Below are 18,758 nucleotides of genomic sequence, written 5' to 3' on the forward strand. Positions count from 1 at the left end.
TCAGCTATGAATGTAGTTTTCTGCCCTGAGGTATTAAAAGAAGTCTTTTTCCCCAGGTCTAGTGGTTTGTCAGTTCAATTCATTCTTCAGTACTTTTTGAAGATTCATTCATAAGCAGGTCACAATAAATATAAACCCCATGACATCACACATTTTTATTCATTTTGTATCCCTGGCACCTCTAAATTCCTGTAATTTAGTAAATGGTAGACATGTATTTGTGAAAACTATAAATGAGTAAATAATTAATAGTAAGAAATCCAGATACGATTCCATAAAATGTTAAGTGCAATAAGCTTTTTAGTCTTATTTCGGAGCACATATTGACTGCTGTTTAAAAAACTTCTTCCTATTTTATTTTAATGGGTATTTAAGATAATATAACTATTGATAAATATTTTAACTAAATATGCCAGGAAATCTTTACAAAGCTAAATCTCTCTAATATAAATTACTGTTAGAGCTTAGTTTGACTCACACTGATACATAACTGAAACGAGTATTGAAAAATGAGTTGTTATATTTTATTATGCATAGTAATTAAGATGTGCATAACTAACTATTATATATGAATCCATGAAGACATCCCTTGTGTTAAATGCATTTGAATTTGGAATGTTTACTATAAAAATGTAGACTTCAATTTCTTTACATTTTTCCTCAAAACCTGATTATAGGTTTTCATAAGTAGCTATTAGACATACATGCCATTCCACATTGTCATCTTCCTTCCCAAGAGTTAGTAACTTGGTGAGTGGATTTCCAGTAAGGCCAGTGTCACTCTCGGGAGAAGGGTGCCCATGCTGTAGCAGAAGTGCACTGCTTGGCGTTGGAGGCTGTGACCGTTTAAGAGTCTGGTTGACGATTTGGTAGTCAAGGGTCATGAAGGGTTTTACTTGTCTCTGCACTTTCTGTAGCTGGGACTTCGCAGGACTTTCCAGGTGTGCTGAGACCTACAAAATAGAAACAGAACAAACGTGTGGTAACATTTGGTGAATTCGAGTTCCACCTTCAACAACTGAATTATGACAGACACACCACAATATCTGCTTCTCTCAAATTTATGATTCGTGCTTCTGTCATAATTTATACAAGATACTAGTAGGTGATAGTTTTTTAAGAAGTAATTTAAACTTACTAAAATATTTTTAGTGCTAATTCATTTTTTAAAGAATAGCCCTCAAAATAATATGCAGCCGAACCAAAATTTGGGATAAACACATAAGCCCCAATACTTTTTGAGGTTCCAGAAAAGAAAGCCTAAAATAATACAAGGAAAATATAGCTGATTCACTATTATTAGTAATTTTCATATAATATGTATTTCCTGGATTTTTTATATTACAAAAAATATTCTATGGGACGTAATCACAACTATTTTTTATTAAATATATATATATATATATATATATATATATATATTTACGTTTATTTATTTTGAGAAAGAGAGAGCAATGGGGGAGGGGCAGAGAGAGAGAGGGAGAGAGAGAAAATCCCAAGCAGGCTCTGCACTGTCGATGTGGGGTCGAACTCATAAGCCGTGAGATCATGACCTGAGCCAAGACCTTTAACGAGTGAGCCACCATCAACAGACCAGAGTGGCTTCGGCACTGGCGACGTCCCTCGCCCAGACCCTAACCCTAGCTACGGCTCTCTCCCCATGGGACCCAATTCCAGCATCTGACAACACCACACGCCTGGTCCAGAAGCGGTGCAGGCTCACTCGGCATGGAACCTGGAAGCTCACCATGTCGTTTCCCAGGCCCGGCTGCAGCTGCCTGTGATTATTCCGGAGGCAACTGCGACCAGGGTCCCATCGACGTGTGCCTCATTATTTTTTTTTAATATTTTATTATTTATTCTTGAGAGACAGAGAGAGACAGAGCGTGAGCAGGGGAAGGGCAGCGAGAGGGAGAAACAGAATCTGAAGCAGGCTCCAGGCTCTGAGCTGTCTCCACAGAGCCCTACGCAGGGCTTCAACTAACAAGCTGTGAGATCATGACCTGAGCCAAAGTCGGAGGTTTAACCAACTGAGCCACCCAGGTGCCCCTCAGGTGCCTCACTATTAAATATTTTAAAAAATTATTCAAGATGGAGCAGAACTAGAAATATATATACTAAATAGGAAATGTGATTCTTTATGGGTGGTGAATATGTAGGTGATTTTTTTTTTTTTTTTTTTTACTTTTCCATATTTTTTAAAGTTTCTGGGCTAGACTTATTTTTATTTTTAAAAATCTTATTTTTAGGGGCATCTGATTCGATCTTGATCTTAGGGTCATGAGTTCAAGCCCCAGTATAGAGTTCCATACATTAATTAATTAATTAATTAATTAACAAATAACATCTTATTTTTAAATCTTTCCATATTCTCACTTCATAATAATCACGTGGAGTACTATGAATTGAAGGAACCATTCAGAGAAAAACCTAACCAGTGTCATGTGTCAACTAAACAACTATCCAGTATTTTGAAAGCCCTTTTCAAAACACAGCCTTAAAATTCTGTTAGTTATCACAGTTAACGATTTAACATTAATTGCACAAGGGCAATTGTAAGCATTTCAAGCTTTTCCTGTAAAAGACTCTGAAAGCAGTATTGCCTGCCTGTCCTCTTTATATTTACTATGCTGTGATGTGGCTTCTAATACATTTTCCTCAAGTGGCCTATATATAAACCTATTTAATATTTCCCTCATGTTAAACAATAGTAAAGACTGCGGTACAGTGCTTATTTTTCCTTTTATTTCAGCGACACAAACTACTCCTTAAATCCCTTAACATGCATTAGCTCAGATAAATAGCCTTTACAAAGTATTTTGCATTTGAATTAGCTGGTTTGGGGTACAATATTGTAGTAGTTACTTTAGTTTAATTCTGTTATGCTGACATTTTTAGCATTATTTTAATTGTACCTCCATAAAATAATTTTTCAGTCATATAAAAAAGATTAAGATTGGTAATAAAGATTACACATATTACTAATTATATTGCTATGAGCTTTAAAGTTGTAAAATAACATTTCATTAAAATGCCAGTGGTAATTTTTTTAGGGTAGCTATTTAGATTATTTTACAGTTTTAGTTAATCCTTCTTAATCTGCATATACACACAAAATATACATTATAAATAGCATCTTCAGATTTACAAATCATACAATGTGACAGAAGACTAAAGAACATTGTATACCTACAAATGAAAAATACCTCCCGTTCTGAGAAAAGTGTGTTGAATCAGAATTTACAACGCTTATTAACTAATTCATTTTTCACTTTGCATCCATTGACTCTAAGAGCCTTCATTAGAGTACTTATTTCATTTGGTGTTACATCAAGAGTCCAAGAGAAGTCGTAAATGTGATCCCAGGGCTCTACAAGCTTATGATCTAGGTGGGTAGTATTAATACACAATTACAGTAAAAATAATAATAATAATAATTATAATAATAATAATTATGATCTAGGTGGGTAGTATTAATATACAATTAGAGTAATAATAATAATAATAATAATAATAATAATAATATGCAACAGGTATCAGGCACTGTACTAAGCTATTTACATTCATTATTTCATTTAATCTTTGTTACAGCCTTAGGAGGGAAGTATCATTAGTATCCTCACTGCACTAGGTAGATGAAGCCACTGAGACAGAGAGATGTAATAACATGCCTCCTCTCACTCTGCTAGTAAGGGATGGAGCTGGAATACAGAACCTGCCTTCTTAAACACTATGCAATCTTGGCCCTTGAATAAATAATTGAAGTGACTAAAGTGCAAAGCCAAAGCTTAGGGTTGCGTACAATGAATTAAAAATGCCACAAAAAGCAGTGGCTTTTTAAAATGAATTATAAGAGAAAGTGGTTATAAATCAGGTATTGGAAGGAAATGGCCCTGTACATGCGGCAAAGGGAAGGAAATCTCAAATACAAAAGATCAAAGCAAACAAGAAAGAAGACAAGAAGTTCGGAGATGGTCACAAATGTTAGTTGTCGAAAAGAACTCACATGAGTATGTTTCCTTTCTCAAAGCAAGACTACCATCTCCTCTTTAGACCATTCTATACAGATACAGAATAAAATATAAAATGGGATCAACCCTAATTATGCCTAAATTATTGTGGGTTTTTTTTTTTTTTGTTTCTTTGTTTTTTTGTTTTTTACAGAGAATTACAATGGGTTAGTAGGCAAAAGTGAAGACTGTCTGGGACAGTCAGAGAACAGTTATAGAACATCCATAGGGTAAGCATAAGGGATTAAAGCTTAGTGGAGCAGGGAAAGATAGTAATAGGATGTGAAAAAACTACTGCCCAGAAAATCTCCATCTCCTTCAATAATGAACTGATACCAGAACAATGAGACAGGTAAGTGTAAAGCAGCAACTAAACCACATGCAACCTATGTTAAAATATTCTTAAATTGCCTGGCCTGAAGTCACAGCCACCCAGCTATTGGATTTCTTTACTGAAGGCCCCAGTATTTTGTGAGATAAAGTCGATGAAATGATAGGTTGCCATTCTTCATTTATCCACTTATTTAAGAATATTGCTTTGAGCGCCAAATGCATATTCACTGAGTGGTACACTGAAGGTAGAAGGGAACTAACCACAGTGTCTGCCTTCATAGAGTTGTGGTCTAGTCCAAGTTTAGAAAGATAGGAGGAGAGGGGCTCCTGGGTGGCTCTGTCGGTTAAGTGTCCGACTTCAACTCAGGTCATGATCTCATGGTCAGTGGGTTCAAGCCCCACATCGGGCTCTGTGCTGACAGCTCAGAGCCTGGAACCTGCTTCAGATTCTGTGTCTCCCTCTCTCTCTCTGTCCCTCCCCTGCTCACATTCTGTCCCTCTGTCTCACTCTCTCTTAAAACTAAATAAACATTAAAAAAAAATTAGTGAAAAAGAAAGATATGAGGAGAAAGAGAAGAAAAATATGAGATATCTAAGGGCAAGGACTGTGTTTACCTTGCTGGCTGCTTTACTGCCATTCATCCTGTACATAACCCAGAGAATGGCACACAGCAGGTGATTAAAATTGTGTTCGCATGTGTTCAATGAATGAATGAATGAGTCATTAAAGTACAGTGTTTTAATAACTTTCATAGTACCATGGAGAGCTTTGGGAATCCACTAAAAGAGCTGGTAAACCATGACGAGAATATCAAAGTCTATACCTAAAAAACTGGAGCAGCTGTAGACTGTGATTTAGTTCATTGGACTTTCAAAGAGATTGAGACCATCCAAATGTAAGGAAATTTTGCTTACAAAAGCAGTAAGTAAATCATATCCCCAGAACTCTGTACTATGCTTGAACACTATCACTCTGACACACTGCTATTGCAAACTAAACATAACGATGGTCAAATCCAAGCTTCTGTCTATAAGCAGAAGTCTATTTTATTCCATTTAAAAGAATGTATGTACTTATAGTCTCCGTATTTTCCAAACTGTTATAAATAAATATAAAGTGTGAATGTGGTAAGAGATACTTATACCAGGAAGTGTAGGCTGAAGATTAATATTTCAATTGAGTACAAAAATTTATCCATGAGCATCCTGGCAGCCAAGGGAAAATGGGAAGTTTAATATATGTATATATATTATATAAGGTGGAACCTTGTGATATTGCAGACATTTGAGCATTTTTGATCTATAGTGTTTGCCCCATGTGGGTCAACCTAATATATATTTCTTATTAAGTAATTAGATCATACCAGTTCTGAGGAGAGACAAATATTTTTATGAATAATACCTGAGAATTTATAAGCTGCATATTTTCATGGATGACTTTAACAAAATATTGAACAAAATTCCAGTAAGCAGTTTTTGTAAAATATGCAATGAAATTCTTCATATCCCCATATTTAAAAAAAATATTTTCTTAATTTGGGTCACCCAGGAAATACAGCCTAAGACTTGCCTAGGGGAGGTTTCATGGGGCAGGGGGTGGTGGGTGATTTCAGAACCTGAGCCACAGTAGGGTGAGGAAAGCAGGATCAGGCACAGGGAAGAGTGGCTCAGTTGCGAAGTTGACCATCTAGGCGATGCACCATCACATCCACTATGTTTATTTCGGAAAAAAGGCCCAAAGCATAACATGCATCAGTGCAAGTGAAACGTCCAAAATACATTAACTTGTACAAATGTGACTGGACACTTAGATAGCACTTCCAGCCTCCAGGGCAATTTACACTGCAGACTCCATGTTCAGATACACTGATCCAGAGGGTCACCTGATAAGATCATCATCCTGATATCAATTGTCTCAAACTAACCTTTAGATAGAAATTATGGTGTGAACAAGAAGTTCCATTATTTGGAGTTAAAAAACTAAAAAGCCTAGCTTAAAAGTCTATTTTTTAAGATTTCAAATGCAGTTTAGATTCCCATGTTCTTATAAAGGGATATGATCTTTTAAGAAGTTAGAAATAACATATTAGTGAGCTACACAAATGTTTAGAACCACTAATGCGAGAACTAGAGCTATGTGCTTAATGGGTAAACAATTTTTTAAAAAATCAGAATCACACAAACTCCTGCAAATACAATAAACTAAAGGGAAGGAGTTGGTCAGGAAGCAAAAAATGCGTACTCCTGGTTTCAGGAAACATGATTGGAGAATCACCTCACAAAGGCAAGATGTATGTATCTGTGTTGTTGTTGTTGTTGTTGTTTTCCTTTTTCTATTTGTTTTTAGACTAGAATAGATGCAGGAATCCTTATTACCGAGAGAATTGATGGAGGTCCATGAGAAAGCAGCCTAATGTCATAAAAAAAAAAGTCAGCTATCATTCTCTGACAATAGTAGGTGAAACAAAAGATGATTTAGGGTAACTGATAATCTAATAAAAAAATTTTTAAGTCTCAGAATTTAGATCAAGCTTGTGAGGGTTCAAATTTACAAATCAGCAAAGATTTCATTAGAAATTAAATAATGTTAACAAAATGTTATTAATTGACCTTATTTGCATTTGGGTGTAAGATCTCTTGGTAGGTAGAAGACTGTGGAGTAATGTGGGCCAGCCATGCACTGCTGGCTAGAAGGACTCTCTATGCCCCCATGTGGAGTCATTCTTACTTTCACACAGTGGTTTTCAAATTATGCTCCTAGATACATGAGTTCATTGCTCCAATTTACTTTTCAGTGTTCTACACTGTAGTCTTTTGACCTAGTTCTTGTATGGGTTTCATATCCCATCAGTGGATAACAACAGAGAGAGTATATTGTACAAAGAAATTTTAGAAGTAAGTAGGTAGTTGCACCAAAAAAATCTTTGAAGGACTCCACCAACCCTGTGATTCTCCATCTATACATAGTTGTATCTTACCTCCTTAATACTGCCATCCATCATATAAATACTTATAAATATGATCCATTCACATATATAAGGTTCTTTTAAAATGTTATCTTTTTATAGAGAAACCATAAGATAATGATAAAAGCCCTCAGCTAATTCTTTCAACATTTACTGAGAGTTTAACATTTAATGAGAGTTTGCTCTTTGTTAAAGCCAGTCCCAAGGGAAAGTCATTCCTCTCTAGAAAGCAGGTCTATGACCCACGTGTCACTATCCACCTGGAGACCACTTATCTAAACTGAGGGCACAGGACCTGGGAGGAGATAAAACACCTTCTGGGTACTGGCCTTTTGAAACTCAAAACTAAAAAGTGATGGCAAACATCACATGAGCAATTATCTCAATAACAAGACTTTTTAACACCATTAATTTGACTAGCCAAACAAATCAATCAAGCAAACATGGACACCTACCTAATAAGCATGTTTAGACTATCTGAAAGGAGAGAAACAGAAATCTATTCAGCAAGAAATAGATTTCGAGTAAATATAGTACTCTGTGATAGTAAATAAAAACATATACACTGCCACCAAACACACGCATTTGCATGCATGTACACACCCACACACCCCTATGAAAAAGCAGCACAGATAATACCATTCACTACAACATGACAGTCCTTATTTAATTTTGTTAATTTTGTACTAAGCTTGAATTTAATAAATGAAGCAAAAGCTTGGACTTCACAAGTGAGTAATAGGTAACTATTCATTATGTTCCTAGCATCAGAGGTATATAAGAAGAAATCTATTTTGGGGGGCTTATGAATCTACTACCTCTAGGTACCTACTCATAAATGCCACATGACATTTGTTAATGTTATACTGTAAAGATTAATAACTCGTTTCTTCAAATCTTACTTTCTTCATAGCAGTCTTTGGATATGATATATCCATAAATCTCATCTTGACTAAACCTAAAATTATACAGTCGAGCTTGTCTGATTGAGATATAACTATTGAACAAAGTAGGGCCCGGTTCATCAAAAGTTTTACTTAGGTTTCTGAATAACTGTCAGCATATTTCAGCTGAGTATTATATAATCCAAAGCTATTTAATGGATAATAATGTAAAATATGACTGTAACATATTCCTTCAGTCACAATCATCTGAATTTGGATAATTCCAATGGTATGTCTTTCAGGAGAGACCTCCACTTAGAAGACTTTAAAGAGGCATTAATATTATTAAGCAGAGTTTGTTTAATTCAGTAGTGTTCTATCAGTAAAAATGCTTGTACTCCATGTACACTTGTATTTACACTATAAAGTCTAAGCTTCCCTTACAACTCAATCTAGCTGCATCTATACTTGCACTGATTTGTTTTGTTGATGCTAGCATCTCAGGAAAATTACTATATCATACCTTTAAAAGAATTAGAACAAATATCAGCAATAATTGTGGCTTACTTGTGCTGATCTGTTCTTAAGAGCATGTGTATTTGGAGTTTTTGAGCCACAAACATCAATTAAGAATCACATCCAGAGTCTAACCACCTCATGTTGGCTTCAGGACAACACAAAAGGACCTGCACACACTCAAGTCAACTGGCAACAACATCAATGACTAAAATATGTTCATATGAAACATGGAGATAACTTGAGCCATAATACTTCAAAATATATTTGAACATCTGTACTCAGAGGTTTAGCATTTACTGATTCTACAAATATTTTTGAGTGCCTACTACAGATAAGATTTTATTCAACTATAATAAGTTCTGGGGATATAATTATGAACAAAACAGATAATCCAGTCTTCAAAGAGTTCACAGTTTATTAGGAGAGATAGATAACTAAACACATAATTGTAACACAATGTGATAAACTATGTGAAAGTAAAAGGTATCACAAAAGCAAGCAGAATGACCCAGACAAAAGGGAAGCAAGTTATTCAAATGAACGTGTGTGCCTGGATACTTGTGTAGGTAACAGTGGTGAGCAAAGTGAAACATGGTCTCTCTCCTCATTCAGCTTTTGGACAGGCAAAAGGGACAGATGTTAATCAAACTATCACACAAATGATTGTAAATTCTCAAGCTCTGTAATAGGAAGGAGAGATACCTAAGACTATGAGCCTGTGGACAGAAACTATTTAGACAGAAGTTAGGGATGGCTTAGAGGAAGGGATGATAGGACTGAATCTGGAAGATGACAAGGAAGTAACTAGAGCAAGACTATAGAGAAAGAATTCCGAGAAAGAATTCCAGGGAGATGGAACAGCATGTGCAAAGACCTTGATGGGAGGAATCAAGATGAGAAAAATGCTTGGGAGGAATTAAAGAACTGGAGCAGAGAGCTGACAGTGTGGTGTGGGACAGAAGAGGCCAGCACAACCAGTCCATGCAATCCTGCAGGTATATAAATGTGTCTTATTCTCTTTATCACAGCAAAGGGGAGAGTAGTAGTTCAGCCAGATGAATTCTAGGGGGTAAAAGGAGAGTGCAGGAAATAAAAAAGGGTGGTTTGAACTAAGACAGGTGACAAGGGTGAGGTAGTCACATGAAAACAAGTAGCTGGATTTAAGAGATGTTCCGAAATAGATTAAGAAATGACCCCTGAGTTTGTGGCTTAAGTAACTGAATGAATAGTGATGCCCGTCCCAGAGAAGAGTGGAGTTTTGGGAGGGACAGAGAATCCTAAGTTTGGTTTTGAACACATTGAGTTTGTGAAGTTTTGAAGATATCCAAGAGGGTATGTGAAGTAGACAGCTAGACAAATGATTCTAGAACTCAGAAGTCAAGTATGGACCATGGATACAACTAATTTGACATTTACACTTAGATGGTAACTGATGAGATGATTTGTGGAGGATGTACAGAATTAGAAGAGGGCCTAGAACTAAACGTGGTAGACTCCCAAGCTCTAATTACACGTGGAGCAATCAATTTTGTATTTTTCCCCTAGGTCCTATGGATTTCTTTCACATATTTTACAAAATGTTCACTCAAAGTTTGTATGGGTTATATGGGAGTAAATCCTCCTAAATTAAATAATTATTAGTTCTTTATATTTCCAAAGTCATGCATTCAACCCATTGATATAGATACAGACTTATTTCTTAATCCAATTGCATCACAACTCTCATTATCAGTTCTCAACCTTTTAATAGCAATTTTAAAATCCAAAAAGCTCTGAAAACCAGAAGTATTTTTGTGGTTGTTGCTGTTTTGTTTGCTTTTTTAAGTCTGGTGCAAACCCATTTGGTGACAAAATCCGATCTGAAATAAAGTAAGGCTATTTATAATCTTTCTTTATCTCACTTATAGTAGATATTCATAGGAATTTCTGCAGATATATTAATGTGTTTGAATATGGGATGCAGTCTTGGGCCCCTCTGGGGTTGTCAAGGTATGAGTAGTAATATACCACATTACCTTTCAATATCTGAAGTACTAAGAATTCTAAAACACACCTAGCCCTAGTTTTCTGGATAATAGATTTTGTACTCTTTTTGTTTATTGAGTGAACAGTCTGTAGAAAAGACTATGCTATAGGCTTTGCATAAATTATTTTATTTAATCTTATAACATCATAAATTAAAAATTCAAATAGGCCTGCACTATTATTTTTTAAAACTTCAGCACAATATTTAATTCTATTTTATTTTCTGAAATTATAATGTATCAATAATCAAAATTCAAATTGAGCATATACTATCTCTTGGGGAAGAAATGCGGTGAAGAAATGTGCTTTCTGATTCAACAGACAAACTGAATGAATGAAAGATGTGTTTTTCCTTTAATAAGAAGGAATTGTTCAGGTGTAACATTATATTTTTGATATTATTAGATATATTTATATGTAGTGCCTATAGCTGTGTTTAAATGAGTTGATACTACTCTTGGAAGCTTCAGAAGTTTCTCATACAATTAACTTGCCTTCCGTAAATGTAGAAATATACAAGTTAGTTATTTAAGCTAGATTCATTAAAATGTCTTAAATTTCTTTTTTAAAAAGTTTATATGACTGCATTTAAACTTAAACATTAATATTTAATAAGAGGACTTTTATAAAGCAAAAGACATTTTGCTTCAGAAGTCAACAATTGGGCTTAGATGATATTTTATACTTCACAGTTACTTTCAACTTAAAACAAAGCTCTAATGTAATAGTTAAATGTAATTTTTTTCATCCTCACTATAGTGACCTTAAATCATTTTCATTATGAAGTTGTAAATGTTCTTTCAAGGATTCACAGAATAAAGGAGCAACAAGACTGACTTCTTTAAAAGGTCTTATTTCAAATACCTTGGAAAGTCATCAGTGCATTTATTTTTAATTTTACATGTTCTAAAATAGATTCAAAACCATAAATAAGAATACCTGGGACCAAAATCCAAATCTCCCTATTAATTCTTGTCGTTGCTTGCATCATTCTGTTACAAATGCATTATATTTTTCATCTTTAATATATCTAATGGTTAGATTTGGGATAATATTAATATATCATCAACTTATACAGACCTTGAAGAAGAAAGTCACAGGCCACATAAGGTAGTTGAATTTATAACAAAGAAATTTGTGTATTTTGTGAGATTAAAAAGATCATAAAGGTTTATTCCTGGAAAAAAATTTCTAAACAATTCAAGTGGTTTTATCCTATCTCGGGTTTGAAAACTTTTTATATCCTTTATCTACTTTATGAGTTGATATATGATCATCAATTAATGAAGTCATTTTTATCATAATAAAATGTCATCATTAGAACTGCAGTATTCCAGTCTAACCACTTTCTAAAGAATATGATTGGGGCATTTTAGGTAGTTAAATATTAAAATAATCTAATTGAAAATGAGACTATGAGATTATTCATTTTGATTGACAAACTGCAGAAAATGGCTTTGTTTCATACGTACATTTCTATCACTTAATTTTTACAGTTATTATTCATATTTCTGGGGAAAAAAAGGTAAAATTTGCATTGTCTTTGTTTTACTTAACTAGTAAATATGATGATCTCTGGCTCTTTGTGTTTTAAATGCATGTGTTATTACTTTATCTACATTAATCAAATTTTTCAAGTAATCATGCCTTCAGGTAGGAAAGGCCTTCCGGTACATAGGTGTAGATTCACCTCTCCTTGTCACAGAACAATGTTTCTTTAGAATCAAAGAAACACACTCCCATCTTAAATTTTTTGGAGTTATAGAAAGTACATAGCCATGAAACATGAATTCATTGAGAAGACTGATCACAGAACCTCATGGACTAATTGAAAGCCCCAGAATGCCGAATAATAGTAGTCACTGTCACACATAGAATCAAACATTCCAATGGTTGAAGTAGGGACTTTTGTCCTCATTCCATAGATGAAGAAACTAAAGCTCAAACAGGTTATCGGACTTGGTCACAATCACACAGGCAAAAAAAAAAAAAAAAAAAAGTGAACTCTGCTTCTTGTCTTCTGATTGCAAGTAGGGTATTCTTTCAACTACAAGGTATTTATTATCAGTTCACGAGGATAATAAAAATGAACTCCAGCCTCCACTATTAGAAAACAAATTGTGTCCTATATCTGTATACAAGTATCAATCAGCTGATTCCACTCTGGTGGAAAAATCTTTGGAGTTGCTTCCCCATGATTAGTTAACTTTGACTCGGCTCGCTCATGATTTTTTTTTGTGTTTTGCTTTGCCTGTCTTGTAACCATCACATGGTGAAAGATCTGGGTTCTCTATCCAGTATGGAGCGATGCTGCATTTGATATCTATCATCAGAAAATATTAACTTTAGATGAATGTTTCCTTTTTTTTTTTTTTTTTTAAAGATTCTTTGTTCCACTTTGGTCTCTAGATCTGTGTATTAAAGGTACACAATTCTGAAGAGTCTTAGTCCTTTTTCCCAGGAGAAGATTTAGTTTCCTTATATCATCTTTACTGTTACTTAAATGTTTCTTTCCTGAAAACCTCTAACTCCTTTTCATGAGACAGAACAGGTAGATGGAGAGGGAGGAGGTGAGGAAGGCAGAAAATATTATTTTCAGCTTGGCTTATTCTGAATAAAAATCTTGAGCGTTCTAGAATTCTAGTTAGTATTGTAACTTTGGAATATGTGGAAAATATTTACTGTAACTTCAGAGATGAAGATCTAGGATTCTCTTTCCATTGTAATTTAAGCAGACAAACCAACTAAAATAAAACTTTTTCATTGAAATTTAAAAAGAAAAAAATACATAATTAAAAAATATATTATTTTAGTCTTTTTAAGCTTTTACCAATTATTTTAAATTATTCCACGGCAAATAAAACAATGCTTCCCTCACCAAAGATGTCCATACCCTAATCCCCAGAACCTATGATATGTTACCCTCTGTTACAAGGAGATTTTGAAAGTGTGATTAAATTAAGGATTAAGGTGCAGCTGAGAGGCTGCGCTGGTCAAGGATGCTCAGGGATAACAGAATGATGGGCAAGAAGTGACTCTCACAGCGTGAGCTGACTGAAATAGGTAGAGTAAAAGCTGCATGGGGAAGGGAACAAAGGCCTAAAGGTGAGAAGATGGAGTAACCAATGGATTAAAAGACTCAGTTACACCAAAGAGAAAGTACAAAGAGTAAGAATGCAAGAAAGCTGGAAGGCTGGGGCCCGAGCTTAGGACACTGGATCATCCTCTGAAATCCCCTAAACAAGGTACTCCAGAATCTGCCCCTGTCAACTTTTATGTTTTCATTTTTCCTGTCAGTTGCTCACTGCCCCTAAACTGAAGGAAACCAGCCGACACTCCCATAAATGTCCCTCCCTGATCGTTACTACAGGTCACTTGCTTGGTGGTGGCAAAAATTCTACCATAAAAGATTTATTGGTAAAGTATACTGTCTATCAACCATGCTTCTTCTTATCAGTGAGAAATCATTTCCAAAACTGCAACATCAGACATGGTTTTAATTTTCCTCCTTACTGCCTGGAGAAAATCTTACAATGACTAAATGGTGGACATTTGTTCACTTTAAATATGATGTTCCCATGAGACTAAACAAAGTACAGTGATACATTGCATAGCTAATTTGGTTTCTAAGTGTTTCTACCATTTAATAACTTATTATAATTTAATAACTTATTGTCACAGTTTATGGGAGTCTTCCTCATCATTGAAACTGAATTTTTAAGTACGCAGCCACAAGATTATAAGGTAAGCAGACAACTGCCATGGAATCCAAAGACAATAATAAATAGAACGAATAGGACACAGTATACTACATTTATACAGTATTTTACTATCAACAGAGCACTTTCTTACCTACTTAACCCTTTTATGATTTCATATTTCGTCCCTTATGATTCTAATCTCTTATTTCATGCATTTTACTGACGAACTAATGCTCAGAGGGGTCAACCAAGTTATAGAAGCAGCACAGTTAAAAAAATCAATCTAGATCTGCTTACATTATACTCTCTTCAAAGTTAAAAATTATACTAATAATTATCATAATAATGGTATAAATTCTAGTAAGTATAGTAAGTATTGCTTTGTGTCAGGCACAGAGCTTGCTTTACCTTGTCTCAGGTAATCATAGCAAGCCACTGAGGTGAGCTGCCTAATTCTCTCCATAGGAGAAAGGAAAAATAGAGGATAGGTTTAGGAGCTTTGAGGTAAAACAAAAGTTCAAATCCTCACTGGCATCACTACTGAGTCTCTGTTCCTCATAAGAAGTAATTATTAAAGCAAAGCTTTTTGCCTTTAAAATTAACAAATATGTCTTAATTCTTAATACCTAGTGCTGAGGAGGGAACAACACAACAGATACTCGCATGAGTTGCTACCAAGGAGGTAAATTTGTGCAATACATTTATATAGCTTAAGGAAATAATCCTAAATGTATAAAAACTCTGAAGCATCAAGCTGATCATTGAAACATTATTAATAATGATTCTACAATATAGAGAAAATATCAAATTTAAATATATATCCCAATGGCGTCTCTATAGCATGCTTTCAACTCTGAGATTTGATTTAGCTCTCTCTTTTACTCAGATCAAAGGGCTTTATTGCTAAAAACAGTTAATCATAAAATGACTAGAAAGTATTAACTTTGAAAACAAAACTAAAGTAGTTTCCTTTCCCTATATTAATCACAAAATTAAAAAAAAACAGAATGATACATCAGGTGACATACAAGGGAAAATATGACTATTAAGCAAGCTATTTTAAGAAAAGTGCCATAACTTTAATGTCATTACTAATATTGTAGCTCTAACTTCTATCTAATCTTATAATTGAATATATTTAATATAAGTACATAAGGTAGCAACAAAGTTCTGAACATTCACTAAACATTTCCATTTCCATGGGAAAAGTTAGAATTTTAGGAGGGTTAAAGAGCAGCATGTGAATAAGTCTTTCAAACAATAACAGGATATTTCAAATTCTCAGTGTTAAACACATTAGGATACTCGACCAACATAAAACAGATCATAAAAAAATATGCTTACAGCAGACAATAACCTCAATGCATTCTCCCCATAAAATCCAACATTATGGTATTGGCACAAAAACAGACACATAGACCAATGGAATAGAATAGAAACCCCAGAACTAGACCCACAAAATTATGGCCAACTAATCTTTGACAAAGCAGGAAAGAATATCCAATGGAAAAAAGACAGCCTCTTTAACAAATGGTGCTGGGAGAACTGGACAGAAACATGCAGAAGGTTGAAACTAGACCACTTTCTCACACCATTCACAAAAATAAACTCAAAATGGATAAAGGACCTGAATGTGAGACAGGAAACCATCAAAACCCTAGAGGAGAAAGCAGGAAAAGACCTCTCTGACCTCAGCCGTAGCAATTTCTTACTTGACACATCCCCAAAGGCAAGGGAATTAAAAGCAAAAATGAACTATTGGGACCTCATGAAGATAAAAAGCTTCTGCACAGCAAAAGAAACAACCAACAAAACTAAAAGGCAACCAACGGAATGGGAAAAGATATTTGCAAATGACATATCGGACAAAGGGCTAGTATCCAAAGTCTATAAAGAGCTCACCAAACTCCACACCCGAAAAACAAATAATCCAGTGAAGAAATGGGCAGAAAACATGAATAGACACTTCTCTAAAGAAGACATCCAGATAGCCAACAGGCACATGAAAAGATGCTCAACGTCCCTCCTCATCAGGGAAATACAAATCAAAACAACACTCAGATATCACCTCACGCCAGTCAGAGTGGCCAAAATGAACAAATCAGGAGACTATAGATGCTGGCAAGGATGTGGAGAAACGGGAACCCTCTTGCACTGTTGGTGGGAATGCAAATTGGTGCAGCCACTCTGGAAAACAGTGTGGAGGTTCCTCAAAAAATTAAAAATAGACCTACCCTATGACCCAGCAATAGCACTGCTAGGAATTTACCCAAGGGATACAGGAGAACTGATGCATAGGGGCACTTGTACCCCGATGTTTATAGCAGCACTCTCAATAATAGCCAAATTGTGGAAAGAGCCTAAATGTCCATCAACTGATGAATGGATAAAGAAATTGTGGTTTATATACACAGTGGAGTACTATGTGGCAATGAGAAAGAATGAAATATGGCCCTTTGTAGCAACGTGGATGGAACTGGAGAGTGTGATGCTAAGTGAAATAAGCCATACAGAGAAAGACAGATACCATATGGTTTCACTCTTATGTGGATCCTGAGAAACTTAACAGAAACCCATGGGGGAGGGGAAGGAAAAAAAAAAGAGGTTAGAGTGGAAGAGAGTCAAAGTATAAGAGACTCTTAAAAACTGAGAACAAACTGAGGGTTGATGGGGGGTGGGAGGGAGGGGAGGGTGGGTGATGGGTATTAAGGAGGGCACCTTTTGGGATGAGCACTGGGTGTTGTATGGAAGCCAATTTGACAATAAACTTCATATATTGAAAAAAAAATCCAATATTATCATGTGAGAATAAATTATTCTTTCCATCCTTACGGTATTGTCTTGCCCAAACCTGGGAGCTCATTTCAAAGTAAATTTCTAAAAGTAACACAAGCATAGATGTGTAAAGGGGCTTGCTTTCAAAAAGCAGCTCAAATAATAATGTCGACCAGATTCTCTTGCATCTCATCAAGGGTTTTGTTTGGTGTTTTATTTTGATTTTTTTCTTTCTCTTATAATTCTTCTTAGAACAACTACCATCAGTGGCAAGGTCAATGTGGTCTTACCACAAGTCACTAATGACTGAATTGGTATCCTGATATCTGAGAAGTCATTTGCTGTCACATATCTATCACCAACCCTTCAGAAGAGTAAGAGTACAATGTCTTATTAAGACTTGGCCAAGTTAGGGTAGAATTTCAATCTTATTGAACTCTATATGTGCATAGGGAAAAATGGGATTGTTTTGTAGCCTATAAATATATTGCCAGCTCTAGCAAGCGACAAGACATCTCACTCTAGAAAGTCAAATGCTGCAATGTGTCACTTTCAAACTTCTCTCACTGGTCCCAGGAAAATAGGTACATATTTCAAATAAAGTTATTTAAAGAAGATTCTGGTATACAGACACCCACGTCCTCCAAAGTTAAATTTCCCAGTTAGACTGTCTCCAGTCAATCTGACCACTTCAACCTGACAGGCAAGCCAGTCAAATAAGCAGTCACAGTGGGCCAAAAATCTGTCAAAATGGTTTGCTTAACTGGTGATTACTTTCTGACTGACTTGAGCAGTCACGTTAATCAAAACAGTCAAACCAGATTTCCCATGTATACACAGTCTTAGCTCTTCCTGTGTTAGTAGGTGTGCCTTGTTTATATATTTTAAAGGAGTTTTATTAAGTTACACTGTTTAATAGAAACAAGTCAAAAATGTGACTAACTAGTTTGACAATTAGGGCTCTCTTCAGAGTTAGTCCTCTGCTTCAGTACCAGGGAGAAAAGGCTCGTTGGGCCTGCCTGATAGCTACAGTAGGGGACAGGGGAAGAGCCAGACAACAGACAAGCATCATGGAAGCTATAAGGACCCATATTCCCAGCTCCCAATATTGTTTGGTTAGAGGACTGACACGTGTCCTGACAAGGGATTAGGCTAGTTACACTTTTTGAGATTAAATGAAAACCCTTAAAAAGAACCCAGTGTAGGTTTAGTGACATAGATGTCACTCTTGACAATGGTTTTCCATTTTAGTGTGAACAGCCATTTTTGTCAGAAGAAGGATAAGCTTTAAGAACCCCCTTAATTAGGGGTGCCTGAATGGCTCAGTCAGTCAAACCCCCAACTCTTGATTTCAGCTCAGGACATGATCTTGTGGTTCATGAGATGGAGCCCTATATTGGGCTCTGTGCTGACAGTGAGGAGCCTGCTTGGGATTCTCTCTCTCCCTCACTCTCTTCCCCTCCTCTGCTTGCACTCTCTCTCCCTCAAAGTAAATACATAAACATTAAAAATGATAAGAATCCCCTTAATCAATTTAAAAATGGG

The 18,758-nt window shown here is 35.4% G+C and overlaps 1 protein-coding gene across 5 annotated transcripts in view; it reads right to left on the reverse strand.

Moving 5' to 3' along the window:
• The window catches only part of TFEC (transcription factor EC), a 146,456-nt gene that overhangs the window by 55,097 nt on the left and 72,601 nt on the right, over positions 1-18,758 (reverse strand). For all 5 annotated transcript variants that reach the window (XM_045495381.1, XM_045495380.1, XM_045495379.1 and 2 more), the window contains exon 2: positions 705-953. In XM_045495381.1, the coding sequence (XP_045351337.1) occupies positions 705-953 (249 nt within the window). The remainder of the gene's footprint in view (positions 1-704; positions 954-18,758) is intronic.

The sequence above is a fragment of the Leopardus geoffroyi genome, chromosome A2, assembly GCF_018350155.1.
Source record: "Leopardus geoffroyi isolate Oge1 chromosome A2, O.geoffroyi_Oge1_pat1.0, whole genome shotgun sequence".
In the NCBI taxonomy this organism is placed as follows: domain Eukaryota; kingdom Metazoa; phylum Chordata; class Mammalia; order Carnivora; family Felidae; genus Leopardus; species Leopardus geoffroyi.